Genomic DNA, 22,328 nt, shown 5'->3' on the forward strand with positions numbered 1-22,328 from the left:
TTTTTTCCCTCCCTCCCTTTCCTCCCTCCCTCTTCCTTTCTTCCTTCCCTCCCTCCCTCCTTCCCTCCCTCCCTCCCTCCCTCCCTCTCCTTTTCCCCTCCTTCCCTTCCTTTCCTCCCTCCCTCTTTCTTTCTTCCCTCCCTCCCTCCCTTCCTTTCCTCCCTCCCTCCCTCTCCCTTCCTTCCTTCCTTCCATCCTTCCTTCCCCCTTCCCTTCCCTTCCAGGTGTATGAACTGAGTCTCCAGTACACCCAGCACCGGGATCACAACGTTGTGACCGGATCCCTGGAGCTGTTGCAGCAACTCCTCAGGACGCCTCCCCCCAACCTCCTCTTGGTCCTCACGATGCGTGGGGGGCTTTTGCAAGCCAGCGCAGCCGAAGACGAGATTGTGAGCAGAAGCCGCAGTGACAGCATCGTGGAACTGATAGGTAAGCGGCGTTTCGCCCGGGTTGAAAATGGGAGACCGTAAAGAAGGGACGTCACCGTTTTCCCAAACGGTTCCATCACAGAAAGCCGGCAGTCAAATTCTTTAAAAGTATCGCGACCCAAAGATTGAGAATGTCTGTTGTGGATTCTTCCCGCGTTGTTTAGGGTTTGTGTTGTAATGAACCCTGTTCAAGGTGAGGTGAAGGGGTCCCTTGTGTTTCCTTTTTAAGCATGGGCAACTTTTGATTCTCTGCATGCTAAAATTGCACCAAATTAGATTAAATTGACGATTGTCTTTATTTCTCCAACTGATGACCTCTTACAAAATGACTTTTCTTTTGGATGATTGGGGGGAAAAAACCCAAACGGGGTTGATTTGATTGATTTCTGCTCGGTGGGAGACAAAGCAACTGATTTTCCAAACCAGTCAGTTGCTGAAAACAATTCCTTGAAAAGACGGGCATCGAATGCACAGTGGCTGCCTTTCTCAGCGATTGTTATGATTCCTTTTTAATATTTAGTTTTTCTGTGATTTGCAGCTGGAGGGGGGTCTTCCTGCAGCCCTGTTTTTTCCAGAAAACAAAAAGGTGATTATATCTGTGAAATCGGTGTCTTTATGTTTTCTACCTCTTTTCATTCCTTTGACTGGGAAAACCTTTATTTCTTTGGCTCTTGGCCCTTCGTTCTTTTCTTACGTTCGCCATCTATTATTGCTGTCCTTTAAAAGAATCATAGTTAACATTTCATTCCTTGCTTTTCGCTGCGGCTAAAATTATGTAAGCTATCACCATGAACTCGGGGAGAAAAATCTAGCGACGTGGTTGCAAAGAGTCAATAATGACTTGACGGCACCTAATCAATCATAATGAATTGGTTTGGCTAAATGTCTGAAACGGTTTGAATACTTTTTTTTAATACAATAACTTTGTTTAGACAAAGTACTATTGTTTTGATACTATTGTTACACCTGCTTTTAAGTTAATTGCATGTGCTTTGATTTGACTTTTTTTGTGGCATTTCCCTAATGCATCGCATGTGTCGGTTCAATCAGATCTTTGACTAAGTCTAGAAATAGGTCGATGGGTGAGCAGACAGACAGACAGACAGATGGAGAGATACAGATAGAGATGTAGATATATAAAAACAGGCAAACCCTTGGTATGTATAAAACATTCAAAATGTTGGTTTTGAACTGTTTTCATGTGTTTTCTACTCTTAGTTCCAAATTTTTAACTTAGATCAGGGGTCTTCAAACTTTGCCCTTTGATGACTTGTGGACTTCAACTCCCGTGCCTGGCTGAGAAATTCTGGGAGTTGAAGTCCACAAGTCATCAAAGGGCCAAGTTTGAAGACTCCTGTTGTATATCGTATGTTTTAAATGTGTGTTATGTATGTGTACACTTTGAGACGAAGCAACTAAATTTCATTTTTAAGGTGTGCCATTATGCCCACAGGAAAAAAAATGACAATAAAGGTTATCTAATCTAGAGCAGTCTTTAAATCTGGTTGGATAATTTTGAGGCTGGGCACATCCTCTGTGCCTCCTCAACAAGGTTGACGTGAACTGGATAGATAATCAGATAGATACAGCTCCTAGAGAGAGGTAGGCAAGCTTGGCTCTTTTATGACTCGTGGACTTCAACTCCCAGAATTCCTGAGCCAGCATGGCTCAGCTTGGAAACCTCTCCCTTTCCCCTCAGCATGGCTGGCTCAGGAATTCTGGGAGTTGAAGTCCACGAGTCATAAAAGTACCAAGGTGTGTGTATATATATATATATATATTTCTTGCGTTAATTTATCAGCTAAAGTCCTATCAGGAGAAGAAGAAGGTCTGGAAGAAGATACTGAAGCCAGATCTGAAACCAGCCAAATGGACTTTGCAGGTAAGTTAGCTTCTCATTCTTGTGAGAATTATACTGAAATCGATCCGCTGTTATTTTTCTTTACTCGTGAATTTACTGCCTTCTAAAAAAAGGGGGGGGGTTGCATGTATTACGTAATAACGTCTTTTGAGTTGAGCAGCATATAATGAACCTCTCACTTGGCGGAATTGTGGAAAACTGCACCAGGGGTTCCATGCCGTGTTTTTGTATGGAAAAGCTCGGTAGCCCCCTTTAGACTTTCACAATAAACCGTGACTTAGCCGTTGTGTTGAAATTTTTTTTATATATTTTATATATAACTCCAGATGCGACGCAAGACCAAATGCAGCAGTTTTGACTTTTTGAAAAGATAGAATATAGACTAGAATTAGAATTACAACAGAGAAATGAAGAAAGAATAGAATAGAACAGAATGGAATAGAATAGAATAGAAGGAATGCAGAATAGGATAGGATAGGATAGGATAGGATAGGATAGAATAGAATAGAATAGAATAGAATAGAATAGAATAGAATAGAATAGAAGGAATGCAGAACAGGATAGAATAGAATAGAATAGAATAGAATAGAATAGAATAGAATAGAATAGAATAGAATAGAATAGAATGAATGTAGAATAGAATAGAATAGAATAGAATAGAATAGAATAGAATAGAATAGAATAGAATAGAATAGAATAGAATAGAATAGAATAGAAAGACTAGACTGCCCTCTGTCAGATACGGTGTAGGGTCTCCTGCTTGGGCAAGGGATTGGACTACTTGACCTAGAAGGTCCCTTCCGACTCCGTTCTAATTTAGGGTTTGGCTCTTTGTGTCGGCGAGTGGGAACTTCAGATCCTGCCTCATCTTCCTGCAACCAATGTCTTTAGTAAAAATCCTTTTCTCTTCAATCCGTCAAGAGTCTACTTTCCTAAATGACTGTTTTGGGGCGGGTGTGACATTATGCTTGTGTGTGTGTGTGTGTGTGTGTGTGTGTGTGTGTGTGTGCTAATTTTGGCTTTTCTTTATTACAAGGGCTTCGAGTAAGGGATTTTTTGTGGAAAGAGAAGATAAAAATTCCATAAAACTGCTGCAATAATTACCGACATGATGATAACGTTTCGTTCGGTCGCTAAAGGTGTAGTACGGCATCCCGGAACCTTCACACGGTTTCTTTCCCCGTTTAGGGTCTGTGAAAAGCGAGCTCAGCAGCGAATTGGCTCCCACCTCGGGCCTGGCGACAGCAGCCGTCTCGGCCTCCGATCCTCCGGCTTGCGACATCATCACGGAACAGCCCCGTTCTCAGCACGTCCTGCAGTCCGAGTCGGAGCTCCCGGCATGCGATCCGACAGGCGCGGCCCCAAGAGCCGATGCCGACGACGAGATCCTGAGCCGGAGTTCCAGCCAGATCAGCACCATCCAGTCGGACATGAACGACGGCACCTCGTCGCCCATCAGCGACAGCTCCCAGACCACCACCGAAGGGCCGGACTCGGCGGTGACCCCCTCCGATTTCTCCGAAATGGTAAGAGCGGTTCCTAATGGGTTGCGTGAAGTGAGCATCGCCAGCGTTCCCGGGATGATCCTTTGTGGTTGTGGGGTTGTAATAGTAATAGTAATGAAGTTGGAAGGGACCTTGGAGGTCATCTAGTCCAAGCCCCTGCTCAGGGGGTTGGGATAATAAAAGCCCAGTCTAGCACAATACCAACAAAGAGGAAAAATAACAGCTCTCAAAAGAAACCAGCATGGCTGCATAAAGAACTCTCTGGTAAGTTGAAAGATAAAAAGGACAAGTATAGAAAGTGGAAAGAGCGGCACATAACTAAGGCAGAATATCAGCAAATAGCCCGAGCCTGCAAAGATGAAGTGAGGAAAGCTAAGGCTCAAAATGAACTAAGGCTTGCGACCAAAGTTAAAAATAACAAAAAAAGCTTCTTTCAACATGTAAAAAACAAGAAAAAAAGTGAAGGAAATGATTGGTCCATTAGTGGGGGAAAGTGGCAAGAAGATGACAAGCAACAGGGAGAAAGCAGAACTATTTAACTCGGTTTTTTGCATCTGTCTTTACACAAAGGGAAAAAAACCAGACCCACCTAATAAAAATCGTGCCATAAAAAAACAGAATGGAAACACAAGTTAATCTTTTCCCCCCCTTCTTCTACCCCCTCTTTTTAACACTAGTGGGTTTGTCTGTGGAGGTTCTCTGTTGTTCCAGGTCCTGGTTGTTCCAAAGGTGTTTTTTTTTCAGGAGGCAAGGGGACTTTCTTGTTTTTCCTTTGAAGACGTTTCGCTTCTCATCCCAGAAGCTTCTTCAGCTCTGACTGAATGGTGGGGAACGGAAGGATTTATACTCCTTGCAGAGAGCTGGTTGTTTGCCTCCTTTTAGAGATTCGTTGAGGCCACTTGGAGGTTTACCTGTGTCCTCAGGGTCAGCTGAGTGGTGCAAATGGATGTGGAGCCTTCTCAGAACTGCTGAAAGGACTTGTAGACTGAAGATGTCGTATCCCGTCCCCTCTAGACAAGCATACTTTGGCTGGTCCTGTTAAGGACATTCTCAAGGCTGCAGGCTTAACTGAGAATATTTTTTTGGGGGGGGGGAGTCCTGGAAGGATCGGGGCAAGCAAAGAGCATGGAAATAACTCTGACATTCCCTAAGCTTGGCCTCTTCCCAATGCTTTGATTAAATGTTTTACTTGCATATATAAACGGGCAGAATTTTGGTAAGGTTTCAGTGTCATCTACGTTTCAATCTAAACTGGGGGTTTTCAAACTTGGCAACTTTTAAGACTGGAGGACTTCAACTCCCAGAATTCCTGAGCCAACCAAGGAAAGAAAGCTAGAATAAGACTGAAAAGGCCTGGGGTTTTGATTTACACATGAGATTTAAAATAGAATATTCCCAAATAGATAAAACATATATTCTGAAGATAAGATATTGTAATGAATATAAGATATTGTAACGACCTGAGATAAAGAAAACCTTGGTTATGTAAAGTTAAGAAGTATAAATGTTAAAATAAGAATATTATATTGTTTTATTAATTTGTTAAGCATCAAATATTAGATTGTGTGAGGAATTGCAATAAAGGAATTGTGGTGAATTAAAACATCTGAAGTCCACAAGTCTGCAAAACTGTCAGGCTTGGAGACCCCCCCCCCCGATCTCAACTGCTTTGAAAGTTTGTTCTGTATACAATTTAGATTCTGGAGGGTGGCGAGAATCAGTACTCCGGAATGCAGATCGGTCAACTGCAGGACGAAGAAGAAGAAGCGACAAGCGATCTACACAACGAGGCCCTGGATCCTTCCCGAAATTCTTGCCTCGGTACGTCGATACTTAGTAGAAGCAAATGCCAGATAGTCCTCAGCTTAACGACTACGACGGAGTCCAAGGTTTCTGTTGTTAGGGGAAACATTTGTTCAATGACCTTTGTCCCATTTTACGGCCTCCGTTGGCTAATGGTTAATTGAATCACTGCGATTGTTAAGTTAGTCACTTAACAACAGGCTTCCCCCCCTTGACTTTGCTTGTCAGAAGATCGCAAAAGGGAATCACGTGACCCCCCCCCCCGGGGACACTGCAGCCGTCATAAATGTGAATCCATGGTCAAGTCCCAGAGCAGTTTAGTAGTAGTAGTAGTAGTAGTAGTAGTAGTAGTAGTAGTAGTAGTAATAATAATAATAATAATAATAATAATAATAATAATAATAATAACTGGTGGGATCATAAAATAGAGAAAGTCATAGAAAATGATAAAATCAAACTGCTCTGGGACTTTAGAATTCAAACAGACAAGCACCTGCAACATAACACCCCAGACTTAACAATTGTCGATAAGAAAGACAAAAAAATCTGGATAGTGGACGTGGCAGTGCCTGGAGACAGCAGAATAGAAGAGAAAAAACTGGAGAAGATAACAAAATACAAAGACCTACAAATAGAAATAGAAAGACTGTGGCAAAAGCAAGCAAGGGTAGTACCACTAGTAATAGGCTCCTTGGGTGCAATCCCAAAACAACTGGAGCACCACTTGAACACCATTGGCATTGACAAATTCGCTATTAGTCAATTGCAAAAGGCGGCCTTACTAGGAACTGCTTCCATCCTGCGACGATACCTGTAATACCATCAAACATCCACATCTGCCTATCCCAGGTCCTGGGTAAGGACTCGGTAGGTGGACAAAATGCCAAATCCAGTCTGAACATCTGGCTGATTGTGCGATGATCCATAATAATAATAAAAATAGTTGTTATTATTTTAAAGAGCTTCAGCGATCTCATTTAGCGAAAAGCGTGAGCCACAGCCGGGAGCCTTCAAATGGCAGCGTGGAGAAGTTTGCGCCGAAGGAAGAAGCTGAACTGGCTGACCACGGAAATAAGGTCAGTCTGATGGGGGGAGGCAAGGGGACCTGGGGTCGCTCCTGTGACCCCCAGATTGGGCAGAAGGGAGACCCTCTTATGGTGAGAGGGGCTCCAAGATTTTCAGGGATGGGAGACCAACAATCTCAGCTGAGTCTCTCCTCTGGCAGGTAGATCGTCCTCAACTCCCACCCACAGTTCAGCCCAAAATTTATGGCGTTCAGCGAGACAGTTAACTGACTTTTGCCCCGTTTTACGACTTTTTCTTGCCATAGTCACTAAGCGCATCATTGCAGTTGTTAAGTTAGCAACCCGGTTGTTAATTGAATCCGTTTTTAGCCCATTGGGTCAGAAGGTCGCAAAAGGAGATGACTTAAACCCCCCTCCCCTCCCAGGGGACACTGTGACCCGTCATAAATGTGGGTCAGTTGTGCCAAGCGTCTACATTTTCACGGTGGGGAACGCTGCGATGGTCGTAAGTGTGAAAAATGATCGCGAGTCGCTTTTTTGGGTGCCGTTGTAACTTGGAACAGTCACTAAATGAACGGTTGTAAGTTGAGGACCGCCTGTGATTCTGGATTGTTGTGGGGGGCTGAACCGATAGGGCTGTGAAGACACGCGGACACGCACACATTCCCATGCATAAATTGAAAAAAAAACAGCAGTCGCCTTTAAAATAAAAGCAATGCAGTTATATTGCATGCATGACGTACACTTATTTATATTTGATTTCTAATTTTCAATTGACCTCACATAGGGACAGAGCGAAAGGGCCCGATGTGGCCCAGGATGGGGGACGTAAAATTTTGTGTGATTCTTTGACTCTCTTGGCATCCTAAGAGCAACCCTCTTTGGTTGACCAGCATACTTTAACCTCCAATAAAATTTAATTGGATTTTATTTTGTTATTTTTAATGACAGCTCTCCAGAATTAAAGGCGATATCGGGGGCTACCAGGATGGAAGCGCTGCTCCATTAGTCCATTGTGTTCGCCTCCTGTCAGCCTCTTTTCTGCTCACAGGAGAGAAAGGGGGTGAGTTGCCACACGGGGGCCCTTGCAGAGAAAGGATGAACCCATCGCCTCCTACCTGACGCCCAGGCCAGTTAAGAACCAAAAGGAATAAGGCTTTTGAAAATCATGCCGATGCTAAATTGGGAAACTCCGTGGCTGAACTCAGCTTAGAGAACATCTCTATGCAGGGCGCTGCTGTTAAACTGAGTTTGATTTTGAACTGTGTCGCCGTTGCTTTCAAAACAACCAGGCCAAGCTTGAAATTGTTCTGGGTTGCAATGCTGGGGGGATGGAATCTGCTGACGTTACTGCTACCTTTTAAACCAGGGGTGTCCAAACTTGGCAACTTTAAGCGTTGCAGACTTCAACTCCCAGAATTCCTCAGTCAGTGCCCTCCTAACCATAGCCGAGCACTCCGAATTTGTTGGCGATGTCCTCTCTTGAGTTCATGGTGACCTAACCCTAATCCTAAGTGGAATTTTCCTCCAATGGGATTTTCCCATGTATTTTACCAGGAAAGATAGATAGGGCAGCCTAGAAAAGTCAGTGCCCTCCCAACTATATCCAAGCACTCCGAGTTTGTTGGCGGTGTCCATTTTGCTCTATGAGTTCATGGTGACCTAACCCTAACCCTAAGTGGAATTTTCCTCCAATGGGATTTTCCCATGTATTTTACCAGGAAACATAGATAGGGCAGCCTAGAAAAGTCAGTGCCCTCCCAACCACACCCAAGCACTCTGAGTTTGTTGGCAATGTCCATTTTGCTCTATGAGTTCATGGTGACTCGTGGGCTAGTTTGAAGACCCCAGGCTAGCATGTCCTCTGCAGTTTCTGTAAAAACAATAAGCTCTTTTTCCCGCAGGAGTAAGGAGGTCACAGGGCCCTAAAACATTATTTTTTTCCTCAAAAGTGGTTCCTGGGTGGCTCATCTCTGGGTCTTCATAACTGCTTCTGGGATGGGACGGCATTTAATGATTACTTAATGATAGAACATGTCATTGATATTTCTGGCGCTTGCAAAGTGGTGCTTTCTCAGTCCCAAAAAAAAAGGGGGGTCAACCAGATCCTTATATACTGACCCAGCGACCTGACTTTCTGTTCGTCCTCTTCTAGCTCTGGTGCCGGATAAAGAAGTCCGGGTCAGCGTGAAAGCCTTGGCCATCAGCTGTGTGGGGGCAGCAGTGGCCCTTCACCCGGAAGCTTTCTTCAGCAAACTGTTCAAAATGCCCGCTGAGAGTGCCAAAGAGGAAAGGGGTAGGTGTTTTGTGGATTCTTTTTAATATATATATATATATTAAAAGTATGTGGCTCTTTTATATCCGAGGAGTAACAGACAAGCCCCCGAATATCTGCCTTTAAAAGAATTGGGATTGTTTAAAAATTGTTTAATGGATATAAATGGGCTGGCTCTTCCAAAAATACTTTTAACTAAATTGTTTCTCTTGTTCCAAATAATGTACACAAAAATAGAGGAAGAATTATTTGATGATCCAAATGCACTGACTCGGAAAGTTAGTTGGCAAAGGAAGAAAGCCCGAGTAAGACTGAAGAAAACAGAAGCTTTGACCTATTAGAGAGGATATTATATTAAATGAGATGTTTGAATATGGTTAAGAATACATTGCTAGAAATAGAAGTATTACTATAACTAGATAGATAAGATTTGTAATCAGAATATCATACCTTGGTATGAAAAGGGAAATAAGAATACGCTAAGAAGTTTGAATAAGGGAAGCTTACCCAAATAGAATTTGTTTTGAAATTATAAATGATTGGGGTATTTTGAATATGGATGGGAAATTAAAATTGAAAAAAGCGAAAATAGGATACGGACCGAATAAATGGAAATGGAGTGCAAATGCAATTAAGATATGTTTTGGTTAGAAAAGATATTCTAAACTGATATTATTGATACTACTAGAGAACTGCAACAAGTGCTGATATTCAACTGTGTATTTATTAACAACAATAAGAATTGTGTTTGCTTAGTGTGGGGTAATGTCTCTTACCAGAAGAAGGGAGAATGTATTGGAGTAATATTGGAGTTAGTTTGAAAAAGCTTATAAGTACCACGGAATTACTAATGGACTTAGTCATCACGTTGTCTATTAAGCACTTGATTGTAAAAATAGAAAATTAATAAAATGTTTATTAAAAAAAAGATTTGGGATGATTCTGGCATAGAGTAACTTACATCCGTGTGCGGGCTTTCTCTTTATTTATTCCTGATTCATTTTCCTAGAAGAGCAGTACGTGAAGGACATTGTGAATTATATCGACCATGGTGATCCACAGATCAGAGGCACCACTGCGATTTTATGCGGGACTATTATTTACTCCATCCTGGTCCAGTCTTGCTTCAGTGTGGAGAGCTGGCTAGAAAATATAAAAGCATCCCCAGGTAACAGGGTGAAGAAGGCCACCTGAAAGGGTTGTGCCTGAAAGGGTTCAGGTGAAGGCAAAGGTGCATAGCCTCTGCTGTTCTTCCCCTCCAGGTACGCTGGTGGACTGTATCTCCTTGCTCCAAAAGACCCTGAAAGACGAGTCTTCGGTCACGTGCAAATTGGCCTGCATAGCTGTGAGGGTAGGCAAACACCTTTAAAACTGTTGTTTCTTCTTGACGCCTGGCAGTAGCAATAGCACTTGGACTTATACACCGCTTTACAGTGCTTTACAGCCCTCTCTAAGTGGTTTATAGAGTCAGCCTCTTGCCCCCCCCCCAAACAATCTGGGTCCTCATTTTACCGACCTTGGAAGGATGGAAGGCTGAGTCAACTTTGAGTTGGTCAGGATCAAACTCCTGGCAGTGGGCAGAGTTAGCCTGCAATACCGCATTCTAACCACTGCGCCACCAAGGCTCTTGAGATAGATAGATAGATAGAGAGAGAGAGAGAGAGAGAGAGATTGTAAATAGAAGAGAGAGATGATAGATAGATAGATAGATAGATAGATAGATAGATAGATAGATAGATAGATAATAGTTAGCAATAGCACTTAGACTTATATACCGCTTCACAGTGTTTTACAACCCTGTCTAAACAGTTTACAGAGTCAGCCTATTGCCCCCCCCCCCAACAATCTGGGTCCTCGTTTTACCGACCTCGGAAGGATGGAAGGCTGAGTCAGGCTTGAGCCGGTCAGGATCGAACTCCTGGCAGTGGGCAGAGTCAGCCTTCTGCAGTACTGCATTCTAACCACTGCGCCATCATGGGAAGGAAGGAAGGAGGGGCGGAGGGAAGAAACAGTACTTAGCACTTAGACCTATATACCACGTGACAGTGCTTTACAGCCCTCTCTAAGCGGTTTACAGAGTCAGCCTGTTGTCCCCCCCCCAACAATCGGGGTCGTCCCCACTTTATTGAGCTTGGAAGGATGAAAGGCTGAGTCAACCCTGAGCCGGTGAGACTCGAACTGCCGAACTGCTGAGCGGTACAAATGGATGGTGGAGCCCTTCTGGCTGCAGGCTGTTTTCTGTCCTGTTCCTGTAGTCTGCAATGTTTTCTGGAAATCCGTTCATCCTCCCGCACCGTTCAAAGGCTGTTCATCCCAAAGGGCACAGCTAGATGTGCAGATTCTCAGTCATCCAGGTCGCGGTTGTCCCAAAGGTGTTTTATGAACATCCTGCAGCCAAGAAGGCTCCACTCCCATTTGCACCACTCAGGTGACCCTGAGGACACAGGCAAAGCTCCAAGTGGCCTCAACGACTCTCTAAAAGAAGGCAAATGACTAGCTCTCTGCAAGGAGTATAAATCCTTCCCTTCCCGACCATCCAGTCAGAGCTGAAGAAGCTTCTGGGATGAGAAGCAAAACGTCTTCCAAAGAAGGAAAAAAGCAATGAAACCTTTCTCTTTTCAGCATTGTATCATGAGCTTGTGTGGCAGCAGCCATAGTTCCTTGGGGCTGCAATTACTGGTTGACCTCCTGCTGCTAAGAAACTGTTCCTATTGGCTGGTTAGGACGGAGCTTCTGGAAACGGTGGCTGAAATAGATTTTCGGTAAGCCTCCGTATGTTACTTCCCACCCCCCACCCCCCGTAGAAATTTTGTTCCCTCTAGCATTTAACGTTATGCTTAACCGTAACAGTGGCTTTATCTCCTTTTGCTGCTAAGGCTGATCCAATTTTTGGAAGAGAGGGACAGCAACCTGCATAGAGGGGATCATCATTATACTGGGGTGAGTAAGCATCAGGTTGAGGCTGAACCTACGCGGGTAAGGCCCGCATGCTTCATTGCGTGAAAAGAGCTATTGATGCATTCGAAGAGAGCTGCTGTTTTCCGCTTATTCTCCTTCACGTAATGTTTAGCTAAGCGTCAATGGGGTGGAACGTAATCTGGATTCCCAGGTGGGAGGGGCTGCATTCCGGAGGAGCGAGAGACAACTTGTTTCAGACAGTCTGTGTGAGAGAAAGAGGGTGAAGACAGATCCTGCCTAATAGTTCCCAGAATCTGTGCTTAATGTTTTAAGTAATCTGCTTTACCTTGGCAAGATTTCTGCCTTTGGGTGAGGAACAGCAAAGAACACTGCTTAGATTTACAGGGGTAGGCAACCTTGGCTTTTTTATGACTGGTGGACTTCAACTCCCAGAATTCCTGAGCCAGCTTGGCTCAGCTTGGAAACCTCTCCCTTTCTCCTCAGCACTGCTGGCTCAGGAATTCTGGGAGTTGAAGTCCACCAGTCATAAAAGAGCCACGTTTGAAGACCCCTCAGTTAGAGGATTCACATGAAAGCATAATTAATGTTAATTAATGTAGACTTTATTAGTTAGAGCAGGGGTAGACAACCTTGGCTCTTTTATGACTTGTGGACTTCAACTCCCAGAATTCCTGAGCCAGCATGGCTCAGCTTGGAAGCCTCTCCCTTTCCCCTCAGCACGGCTGGCTCAGGAATTCTGGGAGTTGAAGTCCACCAGTCCTAAAAGAGCCAAGGTTGCCTACCCCTGGCTTAGAAGAACCTCAGCACGTTTTTCTTGGGTTTTAGCATTCTTTTAAGATGGGAACCCAACACTGGATTTCTGTCTTACTTTAATTTATTGATAGGTGCCGTCTCTAAGCTCCTTGAAAATAGCTTTTCTTGACCAGCCTTTGCACTGCCTTTTCCCCCACAGCTGTTAAAACTTCAGGAGCGGGTTCTGAAGGAAGTGGTCATTTCTCTCCTGGGGGACAAAGACCCCAGGGTCAGGCGCGTGGCAGCGGCTGCTTTAGTAAGGTATTCGTTCAACTGAAACTTAATTTTTCTATTCTTGCCATATTTGCTTATTTTTTTGTACAGAAGGAGAGCATACGCTGTAAACCTAATGCATAGCGGGAATTACACTTTAGGAATAAGAATTGTCAATAGGCAGGGGTTTAATCCTGAATATGTTTTCATGGAAAGACTGCGTGTGAACCCCCAAATACCCTTGCCTCAAGGCTTCTCCAAACTACAAAGTTTATATTCTCATATGCGGAAAGGTTTGGAGCACGTTACGAAAGCTGAACGTTGAATGGCACAACTGAAAGTGGTTGCTTGTCGCCATAGGAAAAGGGAAATCAAATGTGTTATTAATGGGCTAAATTAAAGCAAAAACTTACCCTACTTTTCGGCGTATAAGACAACTTTTGAAAGCGTTGAAATCGGCGCCGAAGTCGGGGGTCGTCTTATACGCCGGAAAATATGGTAGTTTCCGGCATATAAGACGACTTTCTAGGCATGCGACTCGGCGCCGAAGACAGTCGTCTTATACGCCGGGTCGCCTTATACGCCGGAATATACGGTAACTTATTTCTGTGTTGCAATTGACATTCCAAGCTGGAGATCAGCGAGCCTCAGAACTTGGAAGGCAACCCATCAAAGCAGACATGAAATTTGCAGCTATGGAAATCACTGAAACCAATAGCCATCTAGTGTTGCTGGGATTCAGTTCAGGCCTGTTGTTGCCCACACACACACACACACACACACACACACACACACACACACACCAACCTCGAGGAGGGAACACCAGGGGCAGAAGGATATAATTGAGTTTCACTGGCCGCCTCCATGCCTCATCGGCTGTCCTGTATGGCAAGTGTAAAAACAATCAGAAGAGACCTTGGAGGTTTTCTAGTCCAGCCCCCTACTCAAGCAGGAAGTTCGTTCCGCAGGGTCCCCGGCCAGCATGCAGGTACGAGGGAGCGAAAGGGCTGTCCCTGCCACCCATGCTGCCGGTACCATCCGCTACCTCTGGATGCTGCCATCTGACAACCTTGCCCCCTCCCGTGCCGCCTGGTGCAGGCTTGACCCCTGCACCAGACGGCACGGCAGCGGCGTGTAAAGAACCCACATGGGCATGCCCTGGGCTGTGGAGGTTACCCTATCTAGCTATCATCTATCTATCTATCTATCTATCTATCTATCTATCTATCTATCTATCTATCTATCTATCTATCTATCATCTATCTTATCTCTCTTTATCAGGTATCTACCCTATCTGTCTATCATCTATTATCCCTATCATCCGTCCATCTATCCATCCATCCATCCATCCATCCATCCATCCATCCATCCATCCATCCATCCATCCATCCATCTATCTATCTATCTATCTATCTATCTATCTATCTATCTATCTATCTATCTAATATTTTTCTGTGTATAAGACGCACCTGGTTTTTGAACAGGGTGTTGGCAAGAAAAAATAGTGTCTTCTACACGGAAAAATGCGGTCATCTGCGTCCTTCGGGGTCTGCTGAAGCTGCTGTATGACCGTTTTCTCCAGGACCTCCCCCCCCCCACACACAAAGGAGGCTTGAACACCAGGTGGAAGCTGCCCGTTGTGTCCCTGGTTTTCTTTTTTCTCTTAGCTAAGAAAGGCCTTCTCGCTTTTCTTCCCTCGTTTCTCGCAGGCTGGTTCCAAAACTGTTCTACAGTTGCGACGGAGGGCAGGCTGACCCAGTCGTAGCTCTGGCGAAGGAGCAGAGCAGCGTCTACCTGAAACTCTTGATGCACGAAACGCCACCAGCTTCCCAGTTTGCCGTGAGCACCATCACCAGGTAGAGCTGCATTTAGCCGGGAGTAAACGCCTCGTTCAGTAACATTTCTTTAAATCCACGAGGAGGACCTTTTATTTTACTCGCCTCTTCCTTCTGACGAAGGATAAATCTGTCGTCGAGTTTAACTTGCTTTGTCAATGGAGGTTCTCCGTCATCCAGGTCGGGGTTGTCCGAAAGGTGCTTTTTCAGGAGGCAACTGGACTTTCTTCTTTTTCCTTTGAAGACGTTTCGCTTCTCATTCCAAAAACTTCTTCTGCTCTGACTGGGTGGTGGGGAACAGAAGGATTTATACTCCTTGCAGACCGCTGGTCATTTGCCTTCTTTTAAAAAGTCGTTGAGGCCACTTGGAGGTCTGTCTGTGTCTTCAAGGTCACTTGAGTGGTGCAAATGGGTGTGGGAGGGTTCTTAGGACTGTGTTCCACACCCATTTGCACCACTCAGGTGACCTTGAGGACATAGACAAACCTCCAAGTGGCCTCAATGACTCTCTAAAAGGAGGCAAATGACCAGCTGTCTGCAAGGAGTATAAATCCTCCCATTCCCCACCATCTAGTCAGAGCTGAAGAAGCTTCTGGGATGAGAAGCAAAACGTCTTCAAAGAAAAACAAGAAAGTCCAGTTGCCTCCTGAAAAAAAAATCACCTTTGGGTTTAATTTGCATCCTTGTAATTGCTGAATAACTTGACACATTAGGTTTCCAGACGCAAACTGAGAGGGACCTTGGAGTCCCAGCGGACGATCTGTTAAACATGAGCCAGCCGTGTGCGGCAGTAGCCAAAAAGGCGAATATAGTTCTTGGTCGTGCAAACAGAGGCATAGAATCAAAATCAGGTGAATTATTAGTACCGCTTTATAAAAACCTTAGTAAGGCCACCCCTGGAATCCCGCATCCAGTTTTGGTCACCGCATTACAAAAAAGATGTCTAGACTTTGGAAAAAGTGCCGAGAAGAGCAACTAGGATGATTAAAGGCCTGGAGACTAAAACATACGAAGAACGGTTGCAGGATTTGGGTTTGGCCAATCTAGAGAAAATAAAGGCTAGGGGGGGGGGATATGATAGCACTATTCCAGTATTTGAGGGGCTGCCACAAAGAGGAGGGGGTCAACTTATTTTTCAAAGCACCAGAAGGCAGAACAAGAAGCAACGGATGGAAACTAATCAAGGAGAGAAGCAATCTGGAACTAAGGAAAAATTTCCTGACAGTGAGGACAATTAACCAGTGGAACCACCTGCCTCCAGAAGCGGTGAATGCTCCAACACTGGAAGTTTTTAAGAAGAGGCTGGACAGTCACTTGTCTCAAATGGTGTAGGGTCTCTTGCCTGAGCAGGGAGTTGGACTAGAAGACCTCCAAGGTCCCTTCCAGCTCTATTCTGATTCCACTCTTCAAGTAGAATAAAGCCTCCGTTAAAAGGGACGTAACCATCCGTTAAATTTCAGCTCCCTCCTTAACCAGCCCCGATTAATGTTTGGTAAGAAAAGTTTAAAGACATGCTTTCATGTTGCTCTAGAACATACAGAGGATACAATCTGATGCAAAGTCCAGCAGATGTCATGGTGGAGAACAATCTTTCCAGAGTGATCTCGGCGGTGTCCCACGCCTTGACAACGTCCCCTTCACGGTCTCTGACGGTGAGTTTTGATCCCGGATCCTTGACGCCCCGTGCTTTTACCAGTTGGGCTTTTTTCTTCTTCTTTAGCCTTGTCCTCCTTTTTTCTAGCTTAATTGCGCCATTTTATCTACCAAAGCCGCGCCCAACACTGCGCCTCTTCCACGTTTCCCTGTGTTTTACTGACCCTGACATTTTTCCTTCCCTTGCGGTTCTCAGTTTGGCTGCTGCGAAGCGTTGTGTCTTTTGTCCTCGTCGTTTCCGGTTTGCACCTGGAACGTGGGATGGCATTGTGGGTAAGTTGCAGCTCATTAGCGTTCCCTTTCCTGGAAAGGGGGTTCCAGGGCAGGGGTCTCCAGCCTTGGCAGCCTTCAACTTCCATGCTGGCTGGGGAATTCTGGGGCTGATGATACAAAGCATGTATGAGCAGCTCTTTCTGATCCCTTACCCACAGTTTGAGTTTTGCCCAGCCCGATGAATTCTCTTTTGTCCCCTGGGGTGGGAGGCCCTCGTGTGTCCCATAAGAACAATTTTTTTTGGGTGGGGGAGTCCCTGCAGAGTCTTGCCTAATCCCAAACCTCACACAAGCAGGATAGTCCCACTTGTGGGGCGAATGTTAGTCATCCCAAATAAACTTTTGGCAAACAGAGTCATCTCCGCTATGTTGCACTTGCTCTGTGCCAGCATTTTATTCCTCCGGTGGTGGAAATTGATAATGTTAAACCTCGAATTCCAGTTTTTTTCTCCTGGGAGGCGTGGAGGAGCCTCAGGAGAAGAGCACAATTGGGATGGTGGGCTTGCTGTTGTCCCTCCTTTCCTCCGTTTCGTTCCCTCTGGATCTCTCTGCTCACCAAGATGCTTTGGTCCTGGCTGGGAACTTGCTGGCAGGTAAGAGAAAAATTAACCTTCACTCGCAGGTTTTAAAATGGTAAAAGGAGGGGGAAGAATGTGTATGGGGATTAGTTAGACATAACAACATCACAGTAGAATATTCTTCAAGGTTGTTTGAAATAAGAGATGATAAGAAATGGCGGGTTATGAAACTGGCGGGAAGGTCTGCATTTCAAATTAATTGGAGAATGTGATTTATGACAGTTAATTGGAGGAGGGAATTGTGCTTTGATACTATGTGTTTAGGGGAGGAGAATTCAGATTTTGGCTTCAACCATGTACGTGCAGATGTCATGCTACTCGAATAAAGATTCTTTAAGGTAAACAATGCCTTGAAGTTCTTTGAAGAGTATCATCTGTCGGAACCGTGACATCTCTATTCCTGTCTTTAATCAAAACAATTTAGCCCTCTCTCGTTTTTTTTCAATGCTTGTCGTGCTCTCAGCCAGCGCCTCCAAATCTCTGCAAAACCCCTGGACGCACAGCGAGGACGAAGCGAGCGTTGCGGCCGTTAAGCAGGAGGACTCGTGGGCGGCCTTAGCTGACCAGACGCTGGCCCTGATGGTGGACCACCTCTTTTCCCATTTGCTGAAGGTCATCAACATTTGCTCCCACATCCTGGACGATGCCATTCCCGGCCCGACACTAAAGGTAACGCTTGTTGCCTGGAGGTTGCTGGCTTGTTTTCAGACTTTGTTTCAGGTCACCCTCGACTTTACAACAGTTCGTTTAGCGACCGTTTCGGGACTCCCCTGCTCATTCCCAGCATTGGAAATTCATCCACTCCAATTACGCCGAGTTTGGCCTTTAACACCAGAAGCATCGCTCTTTCACCTGACCGCTTCTGTGAATTATATACAGGGGTCTCTGACCTTTTTGGATTGGCGGCCCGGTGGGAGAGGGAGGGGGAGGCGCCTTACGTGCGCAGGCGCAAATGTGAATGGCCACACGTGCGCACGTGCGTGCGTACAAACAGGCTGCCAACATGCGCACCACGCCAACGGGGCTGCGAGCATGCGCGCGAGGCTCTCAGCACCTGCGTGAGGCTTCTGCCACTGCCAGGCTCGCGGCGATGCTACTACCAGCATGAGGCTCGCGCTGCGGCCCGCAGTGATGCCGCCCTGGCACGAGGATTTTCCGTGGACCGAAGGAGGCGTGGTTTCATGTACTGCCTGCATCCCGCGGATGGGGCTTTGCTTCTTTGCGCAGACTGGTTGCTGGCATGCCGCGGCCCGGGGCTGGTCCACGGACCGGGGGTTGGGGACCCCTGATTTAGGGTACGTTGGCAGAGTAACCGAATAACACAGTTGGAAGGGACCTTGGAGGTCTTCTAGTCTAACCCCTCGCTTAGGCAGGAAACCCTAGACCCCTTCAGACAAATGATTGTCCAATCTCTTCTTAGAAATCTCCAGTGATGGGGTGCCCGCCAAGTCCAAACTTCGCCCCGCCCGAAGGGAATGGCTGATCGTCTAGAAGGCAGTGAGGATGATTTTTTAAATTAATTTATTTATTTTTCCCTCCAGGCCACGTTACCGTCTCTAACCAACCCACCTTCGCTGAGTCCAATCCGTCGCAAAGGGAAAGAGAAAGATGTTGCAGAACAAGCCACGGTAGCCATAAGCCCTAAAAAGACGAGTGAAAACAGCCCAGGTTTGGAGAATGATGTGATAAAGTCTAAATGATTTTATATATGTGTGTGTCTGTGTGTTTGATAATTTTGAATATTGGAATCCCAGGTATGGACATTTAAAGTCAATAAGATAAAAACAACGAACTCCGGGATATAAGGCAAAAGGCTTTGTGTGTGTGTGTGTGTGTGTGTGTGTGTGTGTGTGTGTGTGTTTGTGTGTGTGTGTTTATTCAAAATTTTGTGGCTGACAAAGAGTTAAAGGGAGACTAATATAGCTATTTCAAGCTCTTTAGCTCTCATCAGCTAGTCAGTGTTCACAGCAGTGACTTCTGCCTGCAAAAAAATGCTCCTAGATTGGAGCGAAACGCAAAACAGACTGATTTATCCTATATTTATCCTATATTTGGTAGACCTACATATATATGTAGGTGTTTGTAGGTCTTTGGTTATTCGGGTTTTCTCCTGCGTAAAATTCCAATTTTATGCGGGAGAAAACCTGAATAACCAAAGACCCATATATATATTAAAAATTAACCTAAAAATTGAGGAACATAGTCTCCTGGGTGTATACATATTCAAAAGATAAAAACGAGCACCAGGAGGTAAAACAATTAAATGTTTAATAAATAGATAACCTAGCTTTCAATGGCTGTTTTGCTGCCATCCTGACGATGATGCTGGGAAAGATGGAGGGCAAGAGAAGAAGGGGACGACAGAGAGTGAGGTGGCTGGATGGAGTCCCTGAAGCAGTAGGTGTGAGCTTCAATGGACTCCAGAAGATGGTAGAGGACAGGAAGGCCTGGAGGAACATTGTCCATGGGGTCACGATGGGTCGGACACTAACAACAACAGCAACTACCATCATCAACAACAACAACCTGTCACACATGGCTTGGTTCCGTGCTCTTCAAGTTAGCTACTAAGTTTGAGGGGGACAGGTTAGCTCGCAGTGTCCGTCTTGCCACAGTTTGCCTCCAGCTAACCCAGTGGTTCTCAACCTTTTTAATGCCGCGACCCCTAATCAGTCATAAGTCGAGGACTACTCAACCAGTCGTAAGTCGAGGACTACTCAACTGGTGCAGCACCGTTTGCAGAACGGGACTTTTGGCAGGCTCAGCAGGGCAGAGACAGCCTGGACAATTCCTATTGGCTTTTGAAAGCCAATAGAATTAGACTCTATTCAAGAGAGTCTATTCTATTGGCTTTCAAAAGCCAATAGAATAAAAGGGAATAGCACAGCCAAGGAAAAGGGGGGAAAAATGGCAGACTGCGTTGCTTGGCGACCCCCGTGAAATGATCGTTCGACCCCAAATGGGGTCCCTACCCACAGGTTGAGAACCGCTGAGCTAATTTCACACACGTTAAATCCACAGAGGTATAGAGAAGCGCTCAAGAGCATTAATGTTATTCAGGAATTTCTCTTTTCTCCTTGCTTGACTTTTTTATCAGCTCCCAGGCAAAGTGACATTCCCAGCTCGGCTCCTCCAAGTAAATCATCCTCAACGTTGGGTAACTTCTATCATCTCCCATCGTATCTCAAGCTCTACGACGTCCTGAAGGCCACCTACGCCAACTATAAGGTATTTGTGTCCCAGGGCATTTCCCGAGCAATCCGTGCCGCACGTTACGAATTCCTTAGACCAGTGGTTCTCAACCTGTGGGCCGGGACCCCATTTGGGGTCAAACAACCATTTCACGGGGGTCGCCAAACAACGCAGTCCGCCATTTTTCCCCCCTTTTCCTTAGCTGTGCTACTCCCTTTTATTCTATTGGCTTTTGAAAGCCAATAGAATAGACTCTCTTGAATAGAGTCTAATTCTATTGGCTTTCAAAAGCCAATAGGAATTGTCCAGGCTGTCTCTGCCCTGCTTAGCCCGCCAAAAGTCCCGTTCTGCCAACGGTGCTGCACCAGTTGAGTAGTCCTCGACTTACGATCGGTTGAGTAGTCCTCAACGTACGACCGGTTGGTGGTCGCAGCATTAAAAAGGTTGAGAACCACTGTATTAGATCTTGACAAGGAAGTACCAGGCGTTGACTTGCAGCTCTGATTGTTTGTGTTTTGTAAAATCTGGAGCCGGCTCTCGGCCCTGCTTTGGTTTGACTTGCAATCTGCCTTTTCTGAAGTTTTGGATAGAAATTAAGGAGCCTTTTTCCTTTTGCCAGCTGTGAGAAACATGCCTGATTAGCTAAGATTGTGTTGTTAAATTAGGTCATTCGCCGTTGGGCCTCTCTGTCATCCATAGATTTTTCCAAGTTTGGAGGGAGGAAGAGAAGACCTCTATGCTTGTCTACAGGGTCACTTCATGTGATTTCTGCTATTGCTTTTTTTTTTTTTGCTTTATTTTAATATATAAGGTTCTAAGGCAGAGGTGGGCAACTACGGACCCTTTTACGGCTTCTGGACTTTAACTCCCAGAATTCCTGAGCCCGCCATTTTAATATGTAAGACCCAGATTCTAAGGCAGAGGTGGGAACTACACAGTGGTGGGATTCAGCCAGTTTGCACCACTTCGGCAGAACCAGTAGTTAATTTTTTGTTGCCCAAGTCCAGAATGGACTTCCAGAAGCGGCATCCACACACAGAACCGGTTGTTCACATAGTTGAATCCCATCACTGGAACTACGGCCCCTTTATGACCTGTAGACTTCAATTCCCAGAATTCCTGAGCCAGCAGGGGTGGGGAACCATGGCTGTTTTATGACTTGTGGACTTCAACTCCCAGAATTCCTGAGCCAGCCATTTGAATATGTAAGACTCGGGTTCTAGGGCAGAGGTGGGGACACTACAGCCCCTTTATGACTTGTGGACTTCAACTCCCAGAATTCCTGAGCTGGCTGGCTGGCTGAGAGCTTCCGCACTGGAGACAAATGGCTTGTGTGTCCAGTCACATTTGGCCAACAATAGAATTCTATGTCTGTCTTTCTTTTCCTTTATTTGGTAAGGTCACACTCGATCTCCAAAACGTCAGTGAAAAGTTTGGTGCTTTCCTGAGATCAGCTTTGGACGTTCTCTCTCAAATCTTAGAACTGGCAACTCTACAAGACATTGGAAAGGTGGGTTCATGCTGTCTTATAAATGTCTCTCAGCCAGTTCAGTTGGAGCAGGGGTCTTCAAACTTGGCCCTTTTATGACTTGTGGACTTCAACTCCCAGAATTCCTCAGCCAGGACGCTTTAAGACAAGGGTGGTCAAACTGGGCCCTTTTGTGACTTGGGGACGTCAACTCCCAGAATTCCTCAGCCAAGATGTTTTAAGACAGGGGTCTTCCAACTTGGCCATGTTGTGTGCTATCCTAGCATCTCTGCTCAGCTGGCGTTTTCTGCCCTACCATGCTCCGGTCACTTTGTGTAGACCAGGGGTCTTCAAACTTGGCTTGGCTTGTGGACTTCAACTCCCAGAATTCCTCAGCCAGTGTGCCTGGCTGAGGAATTCTGGGAGTTGAAGTCCACAAGTCATAAAAGGGCCACGTTTGAAGACCCCTGAGTTAGAGGAACATATGAAAGCATAATTAATGTTAATGT

General features: G+C 45.4%; 1 protein-coding gene across 5 annotated transcripts in view; it reads left to right on the forward strand.

The window, feature by feature from the left end:
• Nucleotides 1-22,328, forward strand: part of HTT (huntingtin) — a 90,108-nt gene that overhangs the window by 13,205 nt on the left and 54,575 nt on the right. For 2 of the 5 annotated variants that reach the window (XM_039361500.1, XM_039361504.1), the window contains exons 9-29: nucleotides 225-429; nucleotides 967-1,014; nucleotides 2,230-2,310; nucleotides 3,478-3,815; nucleotides 5,492-5,615; nucleotides 6,558-6,673; nucleotides 7,574-7,685; nucleotides 8,778-8,918; nucleotides 9,907-10,065; nucleotides 10,160-10,248; nucleotides 11,520-11,659; nucleotides 11,774-11,837; nucleotides 12,769-12,869; nucleotides 14,531-14,677; nucleotides 16,188-16,308; nucleotides 16,506-16,582; nucleotides 17,023-17,174; nucleotides 17,623-17,828; nucleotides 18,701-18,827; nucleotides 20,257-20,387; nucleotides 21,751-21,861. In XM_039361500.1, the coding sequence (XP_039217434.1) occupies nucleotides 225-429; nucleotides 967-1,014; nucleotides 2,230-2,310; nucleotides 3,478-3,815; nucleotides 5,492-5,615; nucleotides 6,558-6,673; nucleotides 7,574-7,685; nucleotides 8,778-8,918; nucleotides 9,907-10,065; nucleotides 10,160-10,248; nucleotides 11,520-11,659; nucleotides 11,774-11,837; nucleotides 12,769-12,869; nucleotides 14,531-14,677; nucleotides 16,188-16,308; nucleotides 16,506-16,582; nucleotides 17,023-17,174; nucleotides 17,623-17,828; nucleotides 18,701-18,827; nucleotides 20,257-20,387; nucleotides 21,751-21,861 (2,790 nt within the window). The remainder of the gene's footprint in view (nucleotides 1-224; nucleotides 430-966; nucleotides 1,015-2,229; nucleotides 2,311-3,477; nucleotides 3,816-5,491; nucleotides 5,616-6,557; nucleotides 6,674-7,573; nucleotides 7,686-8,777; nucleotides 8,919-9,906; nucleotides 10,066-10,159; nucleotides 10,249-11,519; nucleotides 11,660-11,773; nucleotides 11,838-12,768; nucleotides 12,870-14,530; nucleotides 14,678-16,187; nucleotides 16,309-16,505; nucleotides 16,583-17,022; nucleotides 17,175-17,622; nucleotides 17,829-18,700; nucleotides 18,828-20,256; nucleotides 20,388-21,750; nucleotides 21,862-22,328) is intronic. The other 3 variants (XM_039361501.1, XM_039361502.1, XM_039361503.1) reach the window with 3 other exon arrangements.

Source organism: Crotalus tigris, unplaced genomic scaffold (assembly GCF_016545835.1).
Source record: "Crotalus tigris isolate CLP2741 ecotype Arizona unplaced genomic scaffold, ASM1654583v1 scf7180000019298.7629538967:1458412, whole genome shotgun sequence".
Classification (NCBI taxonomy): Eukaryota; Metazoa; Chordata; class Lepidosauria; order Squamata; family Viperidae; genus Crotalus; species Crotalus tigris.